At 49.1% G+C, this 19061-nt stretch overlaps 1 protein-coding gene across 2 annotated transcripts in view; it reads right to left on the reverse strand.

Annotated features, from left to right (window-relative positions):
- The window catches only part of LOC147682144 (uncharacterized), a 248788-nt gene that overhangs the window by 49927 nt on the left and 179800 nt on the right, over nucleotides 1–19061 (reverse strand). The window contains exon 7 of one of the 2 annotated variants that reach the window (XM_086943557.1): nucleotides 339–434. In XM_086943557.1, the coding sequence (XP_086799683.1) occupies nucleotides 339–434 (96 nt within the window). Of the gene's footprint in view, nucleotides 1–292; nucleotides 435–19061 lie in introns of both variants that reach the window. The other variant, XM_086943558.1, reaches the window with a different exon arrangement.

Raw genomic sequence — 19061 nt, forward strand, 5'->3', positions numbered from 1 at the left:
TTTAACCAGGGCTCGCCAGTGACATGGCTGCAGGGGCTGGTGGTGGCCAGAGGCTACACTACATGTACGTATGGTCCTGGTTGTAGTGTGGTCCGTGCTTTTTTGTGTTGTGTGTGTAGTAGTCACATGAGGATAGTTATTCAACAAAAGCAGCCTATAGCAAGATCTAAAAGGTCTCCCCACTCACAATCATCACAAAAGTTGCAAACAATACTTAAACATCCAAGGATTTCACTGGTATTTCACACTATGATGCATATGCATTACGTTTTGATCACACAACTTCCCTCACCTGAGCAGAGTTACATTCCGTTTTCACGGAAATGCCAACTTCTCACCTATGCACTGATAAGCCTTATTTTTTGATTGAATTGAAGCCTCAAACAGGGGTCGAAACTTTAGAAGAGGATGGGTCATCGCCAAGGCCTTGTTTGCTAAAAAGATAAAAAGCTTCCATCAGTTAAGACAACTTTCGAAGCACAGACATTCACACCAAAAGCACTCAAACATTTTCATATAATTAAAATAGTAAGGACACTTTACTTACCTACAATCCCTCAACATGCTTCATTCCACTTTATGATACGCAAACAAATGGACGAAATGCTCACCATGCCAACCCAGTTTAGACCCAGCCATATGCAAATCAGTCTGGACCCTGTGCCTCATGGGAACAGTCCAGAACGAACTGCCACGCCAGGTACACCCTGGACCGGAAACAAGCATCCTGAGACCGGTTTCTGGGTATTACCCTTCATCAGACAGGCTAGCTTGAATCCAGTGGCACAGTGAGCAAGGCACCCACGTCTGGGAATACCCGTTCCACTTACGGTGAGAAGTGCTATGCAAACAAATGATGGACGGAATGCTGAATAAATCATACATTCAACCCCAGTCAAGAGATTTGGGTTAAATCCATCGTTCCTTTGCTCGCCATGCCACCCCAGTTTAGACTCAGCCATATGCAAATCAGTCTTGACTCTGCCTCATGGGAACAGTCCAGACCTAACTGCCAAGACAGATCATCCCTGGACCAGAAACAAACAAACATCCACTCATTCCACTTTATGGCATAATCAGAAGGTGACCTATATAATTTAAGTGCTGAATTATGGGATACCAGAGCTGATTTTCATCAAACCTTTGTCTCCAGTGCCTTTCGTCTCAGATTTGAAAATTTAGTGTCCTCTAAAACTATCACTAAGGAACATAAGTGGCCTTGAATAGAAGACAGCCGATTGTAACAGATGGATGTGCACAATGACACAACTATAACATCAGTGTCTACTGACTAGGTCTTACTAGATGATGACAAGTCGTTACACAGGAGAAGAGCAGCCTCAATTACATCGATTTGACCGTCTGGATTCCTTCCATCACGGTCGCTCCCCCAGCTCCCTGCTCTCACGACGGAAGGCTCTCCTTGCTGCCTGCTTTGCCTGACCTGATTCCTGCAGCCTGCCACCTCGCTACAGCGCACCATTCAGCGCCTGGTATCGTTCTCGCCCACATTAATTTAATATAACCTGCATACAGCCACGTACTGCATAGCGGCTGAGTGATTTCACTTAAAGCATTTTAATATTTATTTGGCAACATTGTATCGAGTTTGTTACCGGGCGGCCATTTCACAGTGTGTTTACCTCCACCCGTGTCTCCTCCCAGACCCCGCCTCCCAGCTGACCCTCCCACACACTGTCGACTACACCAGCCCCGTCCTCTCCTATCCTGTGACCGTCTGGATTCCTTCCATCACGGTCGCTCCCCCAGCTCCCTGCTCTCACGACGGAAGGCTCTCCTTGCTGCCTGCTTTGCTTGACCTGATTCCTGCAGCCTGCCACCTCGCTACAGCGCACCATTCAGCGCCTGGTATCGTTCTCGCCCACATTAATTTAATATAACCTGCATACAGCCACGTACTGCATAGCGGCTGAGTGATTACACTTAAAGCATTTTAATATTTATTTGGCAACATTGTATCGAGTTTGTTACCGGGCGGCCATTTCACAGTGTGTTTACCTCCACCCGTGTCTCCTCCCAGACCCCGCCTCCCAGCTGACCCTCCCACACACTGTCGACTACACCAGCCCCGTCCTCTCCTATCCTGTGACCGTCTGGATTCCTTCCATCACGGTCGCTCCCCCAGCTCCCTGCTCTCACGACGGAAGGCTCTCCTTGCTGCCTGCTTTGCCTGACCTGACCTGATTCCTGCAGCCTGCCACCTCGCTACAGCGCACCATTCAGCGCCTGGTATCGTTCTCGCCCACATTAATTTAATATAACCTGCATACAGCCACGTACTGCATAGCGGCTGAGTGATTTCACTTAAAGCATTTTAATATTTATTTGGCAACATTGTATCGAGTTTGTTACCGGGCGGCCATTTCACAGTGTGTTTACCTCCACCCGTGTCTCCTCCCAGACCCCGCCTCCCAGCTGACCCTCCCACACACTGTCGACTACACCAGCCCCGTCCTCTCCTATCCTGTGACCGTCTGGATTCCTTCCATCACGGTCGCTCCCCCAGCTCCCTGCTCTCACGACGGAAGGCTCTCCTTGCTGCCTGCTTTGCCTGACCTGATTCCTGCAGCCTGCCACCTCGCTACAGCGCACCATTCAGCGCCTGGTATCGTTCTCGCCCACATTAATTTAATATAACCTGCATACAGCCACGTACTGCATAGCGGCTGAGTGATTTCACTTAAAGCATTTTAATATTTATTTGGCAACATTGTATCGAGTTTGTTACCGGGCGGCCATTTCACAGTGTGTTTACCTCCACCCGTGTCTCCTCCCAGACCCCGCCTCCCAGCTGACCCTCCCACGCTCCGCCCCCTCCACCATCCATTTATGGCCAATGTCCCCACGTGCAGCGTCCACGCGCTATGGCCGCGCCGAAGGTGCGCCAAAGGTAAGCCAGTCTACGCCCGTCCGCGCCTGGACCGCGCCCAGCGCCAGACCCCCTGCCCCTCGCGCCTCCAGCCCTCCCGCATTACCTACGATGCCGCCTCCCTCCTAGCCCTTAACCCCGGTCGCGCCCCCAACTGCGTCCAAGCCGCTCCTGGACACACCCATGGACCTTTCTCCTGCTACTCCTGCAAATTCACCGGCACCGACAACATCTCCGCCACGACCACAACACAGATTCCTAACCCCAACCACCTACAGTGCATCCTCCTCAACACCCGCTCGGTCCACAGACACGCCATTGACCTATGGAATCTACTAGACACCATCTCTCCAGACGTCGCCTTCCTAACGGAAACTTGGATGAACGCTTCCTCCGCCCCAGACATCACCATTGCCATCCCTGAAGACTATAAGATCACGCGCAAGGACCGCACCAACCATACAGGAGGTGGAATCGCTATCGTCCATAAGAAATCCATCCGCATCTCAACCAGCTCTGACGCCAACCTCGCCAACTCCGAACACCTTCACTTCCAGATCCACATCGACCCCAAGACCACTCTCAGAGGCACCCTCCTCTACAGACCACCAGGACCCCGCGCAAAATTCAGTGACGACATCACGGACTTCATCACCCCACACGCGCTCCCCTCCAAAGACTACATCCTTCTGGGAGACCTCAACTTTCACCTTGAAAAGTTCAACGACCGCAACACCGCCACCCTCTTAGACAACCTCGCCAACCTCGGACTTAAACAAATAGTCACTTCCCCCACCCACATCGCAGGTCACACACTCGACCCCATCTTCACCTCCAGCAATCATGTCTCCTTCAGCCACACTACGGATCTCCTCTGGACTGACCACAGCTGCGTCCACTTCACCTACAACAAGCCGAAACCCATCAACCACCTCCAACCAACTCTGCAAAGAAACTGGAACAAAATCACCACAGACCAGATCTCCGCATCGCTCCTCCTAAACACCCCAGCCCACTCTTCTAACGCAAACGAAGCCGCCGCCAACCTCACCCTATGGTTATCCAACACCGCCAACACCTTAGCACCACTGAAAAAACGTCAAAGCAAACCTGGCAGCAAAAAGGCCTCATGGTTCAACGATGATCTTAAGAAGTCCAAGAAACTCTGCCGCTCCCTTGAAAAGGCCTGGAAAAAAGACCCAACCACTAGCACCAAGGACGCCTTCAAAAACGCCATCCGCACTCACCACCAACTAATCCGAAAGGCCAAGAAAACAGCATTCAAGGATCGACTTGACAACAACGCCCACAACAGCAAGGAACTTTTCAACATCGTCAAGGAATTTACCAATCCCTCAGCCAACTCCAACGACATCACCCCCTCTCAAGCCCTCTGCGACTCCCTAGCCTCATTCTTCCACAACAAGATTGCAGACATCCACAACAGCTTCGACAACCAACCCGGAGACCAACCCACCCGACCATTTGCTGAACATTCTCCCCCCGTGAACACCCTTAACAACTGGAACCCAATCTCCACTGAGGACACAATCCGCCTGATGAATTCCATCCACTCAGGATCCCCCACAGACCCATGTCCTCACCACATCTTCAACAAAGCAGACTCCATAATAGCACCGCACCTCCGAGACATCATCAACTGCTCCTTCAACTCCGCCACCTTCCCGGAAGACTGGAAACACGCAGAACTCACCGCCCTTCTGAAAAAACCCACAGCGGACCCCACCGAACTCAAAAATTACCGCCCCATCTCGCTCCTTCCATTCCCGGCCAAAGTCATCGAGAAAGCTGTCAACAACCAGCTCGCCGCCTTCCTCGAAGCCAACAAATCCCTCGACTCCTCACAATCTGGCTTCCGAGCAAAACACAGCACTGAGACCGCCCTCATCGCAGCAACAGACGACATTCGAACTCTACTGGACAATGGAGACACAGTCGCCCTCATCCTCCTCGACCTCTCTGCAGCATTCGACACAGTCTGCCACAGCACCCTTTTACAACGCCTCAATAACATCGGAATCCAAGGAAAAGCACTTGAATGGATCACCTCGTTCCTCACCGGAAGAACCCAGAGAGTCCGCCTCCCACCATTCAAGTCCGAGGCCACTGAAGTCATCTGTGGCGTACCACAAGGATCCTCACTCAGCCCCACCCTCTTCAACGTATACATGAGCCCCCTCGCGGCCATCGCCCGCCAACACAACCTCAACATCATCTCTTACGCGGATGACACTCAACTAATCCTTTCTCTCACCAATGACCCCAGCATCGCCAAAACTAACCTACACGAAGGAATGAAAGAAGTTGCCGAATGGATGAAACAAAGCCGTCTGAAACTTAACTCAGACAAAACAGAAGTCCTCATCTTAGGGACATCCCCCTCTGCATGGGACGACTCCTGGTGGCCAGAAGCCCTCTGAAAAGCACCCATCCCGACAGACCACGCACGGAACCTGGGCGTCATCCTGGATTCTTCACTCTCAATGAATAGACAAGTCAGCGCCGTATCCTCTTCCTGCTTCAACATTCTTCGCATGCTCAGAAAAACATTTCGCTGGATCCCCACCGAAACAAGGAAAACAGTCACCCATGCTCTGGTCACGAGCCGACTGGACTACGGAAACACCCTATACGCAGGCACTACCGCTAAACTCCAGAAGAAACTCCAACGAACCCAAAACGCCTCAGCCAGGATCATATTAGATATCCCACGCAACGAACACATCTCTGGCCACCTTAAAGAACTCCACTGGCTACCCGTCAATAAGAGGATCACTTTCCGACTGCTAACCCACGCACACAAATCACTCTACGACATCGGACCAGAATGCCTCAACTCACGACTGTCCTTCTACACCCCCCCCCGCCAACTACGTTCTTCCAGCCAAGCCCTCGCCACTGTACCTCGCATCAACAAGACCACCATGGGAGGCAGATCCTTCTCATACCTGGCTGCTAAAACATGGAACTCACTCCCCGCTTACCTTCGCCTTACCCAGAACCACCTAGCATTCAGAAAGCAACTTAAAACGTGGATATTTGACAAGTAAACCTCCTCCCCGGTCTAAGCGCCTTGAGACCCTCTGGGTATGTAGTGCGCTATCCAAATTCTCTGACTTGACTTGACTTGACATTTGTAAATAGCCCCACCTTTTTTCTTCAGATATATAGGTGTAAAAAGGATATGTTTGTGGGGGATATGAAGATCACAGTGCAACCACGGTGTTAAAAAAAATACACAAATTCCCGTATAGAATTTTAGTTGAGTAAATATGGTTAACAATCTAAATCTAAAAATCCACTAAATTTTGCAAGCTATAGTTCGGAAAAGATCTGCATTATGTCCCATTCAGATCATAGATAAAAGTGGGCATGTTGCATGGGCAGTGGACAAAACTGTATGCAGTGCATGACCTCTGCTCTTGCTTTGCACACACTATGTATGGGGCACAAGACATAGCTATGGATGGCCTAAATGCGTGCAGCTATCTATAACTTGCAAATTTTAGGATTTGTTTAGGTTCTAGATGGTAATCAGAATGTGTTTGCAGACAAAGCTTTTTGGAGAATTAGGATAATTTTGGTACTGTAGATTAAGATACAATCTCATTACAGACCTTATAGAGCACAGTATTTTCAGTAACTTCTAGGATTTGTTGTCAGGGCTATGCCAAGAGGCTACTGGCTACTATGGACACTAAACACTGCTCCCAGTAACAATCATCACTGTATCTACAGGGTAGGGCCGCAGAAAATCGCTTCTGATGCGCAAAATCCTATCCTCCCCCATATTTATTTATGACGACAAATTTTTATGCATTTGAGGGGGCTGTTTGACAGAACAGTCAACCCATGCAAAAAAGTAAAGGGTTGCATACACCTTTTTTGCAATGGCGACCTCCGAGGTCTTGCATTTTCCTCTTAGTAGGAAAAAACAGCTGTCACAGGACCAAAGATCTTCTTTTCTGTTCAAAACACTGCACAAAGTTCTAACCATCTCCTTGGCCGTAGAAGTAGTTAACTTTGGCGAGACAGATCAATGAGGTACAACATGGTCAACAACTTTGGTATGGAATTAGGCTACTATGCAAGACCACCTTATTCTATTAGAAGACAGCATAGCGATCAACAATTCCTAACTCAGATGCTGGATTACATGTCTAGATGATGTTAATGGCAAACACATAGCTGTTTCCAGCTCCAAAGGCTTAGAGGATGAGGAGCAAAATACAAAGATGAAGAAACCACTGATAAGTATTGCATTAGCAGAGGCAAAAGATGAAAGGCATGCCCAAGAAGGAACTTTTTTTTTTTTTTTTTTTTTTCTCCAGAGTTTTATATAGCGCCAACCTGACCCGAAGGTATTGGATCGCTTTACACGAGCACCAGTTGCGTTACTTATATGAGGACACATTCATTTTTGGTAGACACAGGGACATTAAGTGATTTGCCCAGAATCACATGATGTTGCGCATCCTTGCCGAGACTCGAACCAGGTTCCCCAGATTTGAGGTTTACCGCCCTAGCCGTTAGGCCAACTTAATGATCTTATTTGAGATGGCGGATTTTACTGCTGTATGGGTCCTAGATTTGTTTTGCAGGTCTCTCTGTACCACAAACCGAGTGTAATCCAATTCTCCACAAGACATGCACTCAAATGAACAATCATAAGAGAGAGTTAGAGATCTTTATTCTGTCCCTCAACAGCAGTTTTGGTATTTGGGCAAGGGGCACAGCACGCTCTAAAGAAGGCGGCTCAATGACAAGCATTTGTGGGGAAGGGTAGGAAAATGAGGATAGCCGATCAAGTGGCGATTTCAGGGTGTATGGTGAGGCAGAGATGACTACCCTGACCAAACGGCAAAAGGGCAACAGCTAAATCCTAGACTCCTATCAGTCTTTAGGACGAAATTCTTGCATGTGGCAATGAAAAGCAAGTTGCAACCATTTCCTTCTGCTAACAGTCCAGTGGATTAAGAATCGATTCAAGGTATATGGGATCAACTTGTAGTTATAAGGGATATGAAAAGACCAATAGAGAGATCATGCCCACAGCTAACTGTGGGTTACTAGATGTAGAAAGGGAGTACGTTTTGTACCGTTTTCTGAAGTAAAGCAAGGCAGCTCTTTTGCTCATTAATAATATATTACAACTTACCTTGCTTACACGGAAAAAAAACAAAATCTATAGTCAAGGCGGCCGCATTCAGCTGCTACAGTGGTCTGCTTCGACAAAGTTTATGTAGAGTAGGAAATACCATTGTTCCAGGTTTTAGTAAAAACAATTGTAGCATAGTCCACAACCAAATTCAGAATATTCAGCTGCTAAAGGGCTTTGGTTAGCAGAAAGGGGGACCTTATCACAGACATTGAGGATCTAGGCCCACTACCGCAGAGTCTGGCTAATGTGACCCTCAACTTGAAGCAGCTTTGGTTTGATGGTACCAAGCTCGGAAAAAGGTGCCACAGGATATAGCTAATTGAAATAAATCATAGCCAAGCATCAAGAACCACTCCGATGCAATAGACATGAAAACATGACCAATTCTTTCCTGCACAGAGGGACTGCTTTTCTATCCTGTGGAGTGAAAACTATCTTCTGTCTGGAGTTCAGGATGGTTGCAATTAACTGAATCCTAAGTGAGATCACAGAAAACTTTGATAAATTTGCTAAAAACATCAAATCGAAGAGCAAGCCATAGAATCTGGGTCATGCTGAACCAATACTTTTCCAGAGGATGGCACCATTATCAACCAAGCCATCATCTACCTGTGGTAGCAATGGACAGTCTGAAGATAAAGGATGGGTGAGACGAAGTCAGGATGTTTGTTGTGTTTACTTCAAGGGGATGTATCTTGAATTTAATCTGATGCTAGTATAGGAGTTATTTTAATTATTGCTAGTCAGACTGATAAACCAGGAAATGAAAGAACATGCCCTTAGGGTCCACTAAGCATAGCTTGCCACGTTTAATGCTGTCAAAACCTAACCTAGAGATCATATTTTGAACTTCTAAAGTGTAAGAATCTGCTTAAGCTATTAAAGATTCAAAGGTGGAAGCCTCTTTTTTGATTGGGCCTGGGCTTTGGTGGAGAAGCTACTGCTGCCAAAGCCAACATTTCCTTACTGGCAGGGCAGTGCCCTAAATGCACAGCACTCCTGAAGCCTTGGCAATCACAAACCCAACGTGTCGGGTTGTGAGTCCTAGCCTATGGAAATAGCTTCTGGCCAATGTGGTCAGAAAAAAGCCAAAAGAAAGGAAAATTCCTTTCTTGAGTCCCTTCACTCACCAGGGTTTCCCCACGGTGACATGCTTCATCATTGGGGCCATCCCAGCTCTCTACGAACTGGGGCGTGCTGCGACTTGTGGAGTGACGTAGGAGCACTATTTTTGTGGAAGACTACTATGTGTGGTGCAATGTATGGTGGAGTGGGTGCAAGTGGTTAAAATACCGTGCTAGTGGGCCTCAAATATTTTATTCTCGCTCCTAGGCAGGTATGGTTAAAAGTGGGGTTGACACTGTGTACCAATCTATAATGAGAAGGAAATCAGTGTGTGGTAGACATGATGCGAACTTCCCCTAGCTCTTCCTCAGGACCACACTGGGACCAGCCCTGTATCTGCCACTCCTGTATGAACCTTAATAGTAAAGTAGAAATAAGGAAAAAATAGTGAACGCTGCTACTAATAAAGGCATGCGTTGAAATACATACGATTGCTAGTTCTCGTTGTATATCTGTAATGTAAAGAAAAATGTTAAAAACAACCCCCTCCTATACGTGGGGAAATACCAAGCTTCCATGCTGCACTTATAAATGGGTGGTTTGCTCCATATCGGTGCGTGCAAACTTCCAAGGCGCAGTTGATAGTGCCTAGAACAATCTAAAAACTCACACACAAACTACACAGAACTTGTGATGACAGTACTAACACACACACACTGATTCAATCCACAAAAACAAATATAGAAAATGCTTCTTCAATCATTACTTGACAGAGTGCTAAATGGCACATCATGATCTCAGGGGGCGGTGGGGGTGGGTGGGTGTCAGTGTCTCCCTTATGAAACAATCCGGTTAATGAAGGGTGAAAAATAGAAATATTGGCGGCTGTCGTTAATCACAGCTTGGTGCTGTGGTATGGTACTTGAAGTTTAAGAGGGTCGGGGATTCCCTCCTTTGCCTCGGGACCTGTTGGGAAAGAACAGACTTACTTCAAGATAGAAGCCGCTGTGTCAATACACCTACTCAGCTTCCCCGCCGGACGGCATCTTAGCGCGTCTCCGGCGAGGGAGGTTATTTAAACAGTGACGTTCCGGTTTGTGTAACCACATGGTCTGTATGGAAGCTAGACCGCGCGTGTGTTAGCTAATGGCCGCCTCCGATGGCAAGTGTGGCGGCCATGTTGGGAGGCATGGTGGGATTTACTGGACTAATAGTATATTAGATCGTAAATTCCAGAGTGAAAATGACACATAATTAAGACGATATGCTCGTGGTCGTGGTGCAGCTCAAGGGCTAGAACGCTCAAGTGTTTACAAATGTCCGCCTACGAATGGCAAGAGTGGCGGCCATATTAGGTATATTCGCGAGTCCGCGACTTTACTATTTCTGGAGTCTTTTATATGGAGAATGGTATAAACCAAAAAACAAAACCAACCTGTCAGCCAAAATAATGGTAAAAGGGGTATTAGTAATATGACCATGTCAAGGGTTAGAGTGAGACATTGGTCTATTTATGTCAGGTACGGTGGGTGGGCAGACACACAGGCGGTTATTAGTAACCCACTCGGTTCGTATAAATGGCCTCAGTGGTATGTTAAGCTCATAATATGGACAGGTAGGCCATCTAGTACTACCAGATACTAAATGTTAGCCCATTGGTAGGTTATAATACAGAGAGAAGTGCCTAACCAATAACGGTTTAGGGACAGAACGCGCCCCAAGGTATATCATCATTGAGACCATGTGTATCAGTATGTAGTTTAAACACCCAGCGTTGTTCTCGTTCATTTAGTTTTCTTTCTAGGTTTTCTTTGTTGTTAATGCGTTCTAAAAACAACCCATCTTAGGTCGTTAGGTGTGTGTTGTTTTTCAATGAAATGGCTTGTCATTCTCGTGGTGGCCCGCTTACATCTTATGTTACTTCTGCGTTCAACCATGCGAGTGCTCACTTTTCTCGTGGTCATTCCCACATAGTGTAGATTACATGTGCAGGTGATCAGGTACACTACGCCGGCAGTATTGCAATTGGTGAATTGACGTAGTTCCCGAGTTGTGTTGTTATTAAAGGAAACTGTCTTTGTAGCTGTGGTTAGATGACAAATGCTACAGTTACTGCAGGGGTAGTGGCATGCAGGTAGTGGATGTTACCTTGAGGTGCTGTCCTCCTTTGTGTTTGAGAGTCTGGGTCGTGTGTGTACCAGATGGTTCCTCAGATTTTGGCCACGTCTGTGACTGAACATGGGTGTGGGATTGTCAAGTCTCCCACTATTGAGTGTTTTCCAATGTTTTTTCACAATTTTAGTAATTTGATCGGAAGTCATACTAAAGGTGGTAATACATATGGGTCGCTTATTTTCTGGATTCTTAAGTACTTTGGGTTAAAGTAAGGCTTCTCTGTTGTTATTGGCTGCCCTCTTTTTAGCCTTTGTAACCAAATTTTTCGGATAACTCAGAGTTAAGAGTTTTGCACTTAGGTCTTTGGCCTGTGTGTTGTAATCCCTAGTGTCAAGTACAGTTTCTTCTGAGGCGAAGAAATTGTCCAAAGGGGAGGTTTTGTTTGAGGTGCCTAGGGTGGAAGCTATCATATGTCAGAAGGCAGTTTCTTGACTTAACTCTGAATTATGTCTTTAGAGGGGTGAGGAGGAGCAGAGAAAATGGGCAAGATGACAGATTGCCCCATGTGGAATGTGTTACCACTTTTGGTAAGAACGAGGCCCTAGTGCGAAGCACTAACTTATCAGGGAAGATGAGCAGGTAAGGAGGCTTGGATGACAGAGCCTGCAATTCAATGACCCTACCGGTGGAAGTGATTGCCACAAAAGGCTGTTTTGAAGGAAGGCAGCGGAGGGGTCAGTTGTGCGGAGGTTTGAAGGGATCGCACATCAGGAAGGCGAGAATCAAATTAAAGTCTCACTGAGGTATGATGAAAGGGGGCAAGTGGGTACATATGTACAAGCCCCTTAAGAAATCTGTTCACAATTGGGGATTTAAATAAAGAGGGCTGGTCTGGCAGTCTCAAGAAGGAAGACAAGGCATAAAGGTACCATTTAATAGTGCCCACAGCAGACCCTGATGGGCAAGGGTCACAATAAAGAGAAGGACTTGGGAGAGTGAAGCAGAAATAATCAATATTTCGAACAATATTTACACATTTCTGCCACCGGCAGGAATACACAGTCTTGGTAGAGGAATGCCTGGCTGCCAAAATCACACCAAAGACTTCGGGAGGAAGGTCACCTGCTGTCAACTGCCACCGCTTAATCTTCAGGCAAGAAGGCTTAGAGGTGACCAGTTTGGGTGCTGCAACAGAAGATCAGCCTGAAGGGGCAGCCTGATTGGAGGGCCGATGCTCAGTTGGAGAAGCTTGGGATACCTGACTCTTAGTGCCCAGTCCGGGGCCACAAGAATAACTTGGGCTTGGTTGCTCCTGATATTCTTTGAGTACTGTGTATGGAGAGGTACAGGAGGAAAAGCGCACAGGAGACCGGAGCTCCACTCAAGACGAAAAGTGTTGCAGTGAGTGCCACCTTGGAAACTCCTGCTTGCAAAATCGCTGACTTAGAGTGTTTTCGGCAGAGGCGAACAGATCTAATCAAGGCTCTTCCCACTTTTGAAGAGACCTTGCACATCCTCCAAGTGGAGACGTTCTTCGTTATCCGCTAGGCATCAACGACTGCGTTCGTCCACCCTAGCATTCAGAAACCCAGCCAGGTGTTGAATCACCAGGGATATGCCCGGTTCTAGCCATGCCCTGGGATGCAAGGACTCCTGAAAAATGGTCCAAAACCCCACCCGGTTTGTTGCAGTATCACATGGCGGTGGTATTGTCCGTGAACGCCTGGATCGTCTTTCCCTTGATGGGGGAGAAAAAACATCAATACCAACCGATTTGTTGCAGTACCACATGGCGGTGGTATTGTCCGTGAACGCCTGGATCGTCTTTCCCTTGACGGGGGGAGAAAAAACATTAATACCAAGTTAATCGCTTGGAGCTCCAGCAAGTTGATGAGTCCTTGGATTCCACCTCTCCCAGATGGCCGCCCCATCCGAGGAGTGACGCATCTGTCTCTACTATGTAATTTGGTTGGGGAAGGTAGAGGGATCTGCCTCTGACCCAATTGTGGCTTGTCAGCCACCACTGCAGATCCTGTGCAGTCCCCTCTGAGATCCGGACTACATCAGAGAGATTGCCCATATGCTGCACCCCCTGAACTTCAGGACTTATTGCAGAGCCCGGATACGCCATCTGCATGTGTCACTAGAAGGATGTAGGAGGCCCAGCAACCTAAGAGTCATTCTCACCTTTACCCCGGATAGAGGCTAAAACATCTGTATCATAGCCCGAATATCCTAGACTTGCTGCTCAGGAGGATAGGCCCAAAACCGCACTGTGTCCAGAACAGCTCAGATGAAAAGGAGTGTCTCAGAGGGAGTCAGGTGTGACTCTAGCACGTTGATAGTTAACCCCAGTGAAAGCAGGAGATTCACCATAGTTTGGAGGTGGGAGAGGACAGTCTGGGGCGAGTTCACCTTCAACAGCGACTCATCGAGATAGGGGAATACTGGCACCCCTGATCTGTGTAGATGAGCTGCAACCACCGCCATCATCTTGGTGAACACCCGAAAGGCACTGGTAAGGACAAAGGGGGGCACTATGAACTGAAAGGGGTTGTGGACTACTGTGAACTGCAGGTAGCGATGATGGGCAGGCAGGACGGAAATGTGAAAATAGGTGTCCTGCAAGTGCAAAGCGACCATCCAGTCTCCAAGGTCTAGGGGTCAGACAAGACCTGAGCCAGAGTGAGTATTTTGAACTCCTCCTTTTTGAGGAAGTAGTGGAGGGCTTGCAGATCTAGAATAGAAAGAAGGCCCTTGCCCGCTTTCAGGGCCAGAAAGTAGCAGGAATAGCAATCATAGCTGACTTCTGTCGCCCGAACCTCTCGGAGGCTCCCTTGGCCAAGAGAGTTCAGACTTCCTCCTGAAGCAAGTTTAGGTGGTCCTCAGTAAGCTAGTTAGAAGCATGGAATGAGGGGTAGTCTTAAAGAGAAGGAGTTTGCCCCTTTGGACTACCTGAAGAACCCACTTGCCTAATGTGATATTTTGCAGGTGGTGGAGGTGACGGCTGATCCTGCCATCTTGAAGGGCCAGACTTGGAAAATTTAGAGGCTGCAGGGGAAGGACTGGACTGACAGGACCTCTGGTTGCATGACCAACGGGGTCGAAAGGAGCTGTGCCCACAAAAGGGGTAAAAAGCAGATGGTGAGCGGGTTGGCACTGAGAAGCCCAAGGACCGGGCAATAGCCCGCAAGTCCTTAACGTGTTTTGGAGCCATGTTTGCTTGGTCTCCGAAGAGACAGGTTGCATCAAAGGGCATGTCCATAGGAGAAGCCTGGACATCCACGGAAAAGCCAGAATTTTGTTTGCACGCGTGGCGTAGAACGGAAAATGTCAATGGTATTCTACCAAGTCAGTCGGTGGTGTCAAGCATACAACTAATAGTTAACTTTGCCACATCTCTCCCGTGTGATACATAGAGAATGGCCCAGGCCCCCTATGGGAACTGTAACAGCACCTGCGCAACCAATTCCCACAAGGAGTGGTCGTGAAGGACCAATTGGCATGCAGTGTTCATCAACCATAATGCAAGGCTAGGGGAAGTAAACATTTTTTGCCCCAACTATTCAGTAACTTGGATTCCCTGTCCGGGGGTGCTGAGGGAAACCCACCCTATGAGGTAGAGGCCTGGACCACCAAACTCTCGGGGTAGGGTGGTTGGTAAGGAATTTTGGTTGGCCCAGAGCAGGGCGATATCAGCAGGCATAAGTCTTATTCACAAGTGCCACTGTGCTGGGCTTTGACCAGGTTCCCAGAAGGACACCAGTAAAGGCTTTGTTGAAAGGCAGGAGGGGTTCTGAGGAGGAGACACACAGCTGCAGGACATCTGTCAAGATGTTCGCCTTGACTTCCACCAAAGGAGCTGAAGTCCAGGACCTCGGTTGCCCTTCTCACCACAATAGCATATGAAGCTCCATCCTCTGCAGCCACGGTAGGGGGAGAAAGCAGGCCAAAATCTGGGGAGGCATCCAGGCCACTGGCCTTACCAAATTCCACATACCAGTCCATTTTGTGCTCAAGCTGGTCTTGTAAAGGGTCCAACGACCCCTCCTAATCATCCTCCTTTCTTAGCCCTTCAAAAGAAGGCTGAGGGATTGAACTAGGACCCAAGAGTTCTGCAGGCGCTGGAATCTGTACCGATAGGCGCTGATTCAGCTCTAGGTCATACGGATGAGAATGAGACTGGTGTCGGCAGGAGGCACCGGGAGTCTTGGCCCCAGGAAAGGTTGCAGGGGAACAACCAGCACCGGTCCAGGTACGCCACCGGATCCATGGGGGGGGTTTGGAGGGGGGATCGGTAGGGGGAGACGACAACCATTGGGAGGGGGCGGAGCCCATTTGGAGCTTCCGGGGCCAGAAGGCACACCGGGAGGGCACAAAAATGAGGCACATTATGTCATGGAAGACTTAACTGGCCGGGGGTCGCTGCGGGCCCTTGAAGGCAGAACGAGGTCTGGGGCGTTGAGGCTCCTCCGACAAGTCGTCCGACGGATGGAGAGACATTGACGCACACTATGACTTCTTGTGCTTCTTATGCCACTTACCTGACCGTCTCAACGACTTAAGAGTGGAAGGACGAGGACCTCGAACACCTGGAGCGGTGCAGGGACCTTCCCCTCGACCAGGAAAGAGACCTCGGGAGCGAACAGCATATAGCTGAATGACGGGTTGCAAACAGCTTTAGGGACCGCTCCCTCAAACCCTTTCAGAGCCATGGCCCAGCAGCTAGAGCATGACTGATTTATGGTCAGTTTCCAGGCACCAGAGACAATCTAAGTATGGATTTGTAACTGACAAGGCATGATGGCAGGTGCTGCACAGTTTGATTCCAGATGTCTTCTTCGACATCGAGAAAAAACCTACACACATTTTTTTTAAAAAAAACAATGTTATTGAAGATTGTTACAAGGTGTAGGCCTCTGTACTCCAGAGGTAACCACGGGACATTAGAACCACATCAAATAGTGCACAATCTTATTTTCAGCTGAAAGAATACGCCAAACATTACGAACTACAAATTAAAACCTGACCCCCCCCAGCCCCTTCCCTCCCCCCGGCCCCTTCCCCCCCCACCCCGTTGCATGGTCTTCTTCCCCGTCTCTGGTTCTGTAACAAATCCCTGTATACTATACACATACTTGTTGGCATCCACTCATCTCATCTCTACCAGCGGGTCTTGGTCTACAGGAGGCTCTTGCCAGAGGCCTCTAAAGTCATCCCACCTCTTCCAAATTTTATAATGTTTCCGAGGACAGCCTCTGGCCACGAAAATTGGTTCCTCCAGACCCATGCTAAAGTCCAGCCCTCTCTTCCATGCCACAATCGTCGGGGCTCGGGTGTCTTTCCAGGCTCCGGCAACATCCCTCTTGGCCAGCGTGAGGCCCAATAGAAGCAAGTGCCTTTTGTACACATTACCCCCTACCCCTTCCATGACATGCAGAAGCCCCAGTCGTGGTGTACGAGGGAGGTCCCACCCCAGCACTTCCGACAAGCAGTCCCACACTCCTCTCCAGAAACAAGCCAGTGATGGGCAGCTCCACACCGTGTGAAAGAACGTCCCCACCTCCTGTCCACATCGCAAGCATTCCGGGGACGCTATGAGACCCACCCTCCATAAGCGATGCCTGGTAAAATACGCCCTATGAAGGTACTTAAATTGTATCAACCGAAGGCGAACTGAAATGGCCGCACCCCGCGGCCCTGTCAGCGCCTCCCTCCAATCATCCTCATCCAGGGCCCCCAAATCTGACTCCCAGGACTCCTGCAGTTTCTGTAGTGACGTGGAACATTGCTTAACTAAATTTTGATATATACTGGATATCTTTTTGGGACCCAGCTCCCCCATAAACACCTTGGCCTCTATAGGGCTAAACTCAGGGATAGACTCCAGTCCCTCTAAGCTCGGGAAAGGACATGACGATATTGGAGGTAGAGGAAGAATTGGGTGCGGGGCATACAAAACTCCTGACTTAATTCCTGAAAGGTCTTAAGGGTCACTCCTGATACTACGTCCCCCAGTGTGGATATCCCAATGTTGTCCCACCCCCCAAATCCTTGCAACGCGGCTAGTCCCGGGAATCTACCATTGCGCCAAAAGGGAGCTTCAGCTGTCAACTTGTTCCACCAACCCATGCGCCCAAGAGCCTGCCTCCAAATTTGAAAAACTAATTGCGTGCTGGGTGGCAGCAGCTTTCGTAGCTGCGCCGCATACAGGAGAGTGTGAAGCGATGTGATCCCCATGAGGTGGCGCTCTAACGCATATGCAGGGTCCTTTCTGTCTCCATACCACCAATCATTCAGCACGAGTAGGTGGGATGCCTGGTAGTAGGACTGGAGATCAGACGTCGCCAGTCCGCCACAATAGGAGGAGAGGAAGCATGTTCGCAACGCCACTCGTATTGCGCCCCCGACCAAAGGAACTGTCCTAGGGCTGCGTTGACCTGCCTAAACCAGTCGGGGGGGGGGGGGAACCGGGTATGGATGAATCTGTAGTTGATAGAGCAACCTAGGGAGGGTCACCATTTTGAAGATCGCCGATCTTCCATAAATGGTCAACGGCATGCGGGACTAGAGTTTGATGTCAGCCATAGCCCGTTCCCACACTGGCATTATGTTCCGCTCCCATGTAATCGCTGAGACCTCTGATAGGAAGACACGCAGGTATTTTATGCCCCCTGTTGCCCTTTGAAGCGCCGATGCCCAATCCCCTATTGTGGTATGCCGCCCCAGGACCTAAAGGGTAGATTTGTTCTGGCTTATATAGAGTCCGGATGTCTCACCAAAAATCTGCATGATTTCCATGATACGGGGTCCTGACCTATCTATATTCGTATGGAAAAAGAGGACATTGTCCGCATGGAGCGCTATTCTATCGGACAGGCCCCGTTCCCACTCGAAGCCATGTAGCTGCGCATCCATGTGCACCCACATGGCCAGCGGCTCCATGGCCAGAACGAATAAATAAGGCGAGAGGGGACAACCCTGTCGGGTGCCCCTTTGGATGCAAAATCTAGATGAGGCAACGCCCGCCACCCTGGCTGAGGCCGTTGGATCTGAATAAAGCAGCTGGATGTACGACAGAAATCTGGGCCCCAGATTCAGACGCAGCAGGAGAGCGAATAAATAGACCCAACTAAGGGAATCAAATGCTCTGTCCATATCCGCCAGTAGAAGCGCCGCGGGCACCCCGGCGTTCCGAACTGCCGCCACATGCGCTTTGCGAATGTTATGTTTGGTTGCCCTCTGGGGCATAAAGCCAGCCTGGTCCGGGTGGACCAAATCAGTCACATAGGGCAGAAGGCGAATGGCCAATGCCTTAGCTAGGATTTTTGCTTCAACATTTAATAGAGATCGGGCGGTACGAGGCATACTGCTCGGGGGGCCGAACGGGTTTGTAGAAAACCACAACTTCTGCGGGTCTCCTATCAGGGGGAAGGCTACCTCGCTCCCTGGCCTCCTCCACTGCAGCTCTATAATGTGCCCCCAGCTGTAGGTGATACTTCTTATAGAATTTGCTGGGGAACCCATTCGGCCTGGGTGCCTTGCCCGTATTAAGTTCCCCCAATGCTGTGCCTAGCTCTTCCTCTGTGAGGGGGAGCTCCAGGCGGTCCCTCACCTCATCCGGAACTGCACGCCGCGGCACGTCCGGCAGAAACGTATCTATCACAGTCTCTGTGAGACATTCATGCGGGCATAAAGATCAGCATAGTAGGAGGCAAACCCTTCCGCCAAAGCCTTTGGATCTGTGACCCTGCAGCGTCCAATATCCCAGGCAGGACTTGGACCTGAAATGTACCCTGACAGAGCCGG

Source organism: Lissotriton vulgaris, chromosome 11, assembly GCF_964263255.1.
Source record: "Lissotriton vulgaris chromosome 11, aLisVul1.2, whole genome shotgun sequence".
Lineage (NCBI taxonomy): Eukaryota > Metazoa > Chordata > Amphibia > Caudata > Salamandridae > Lissotriton > Lissotriton vulgaris.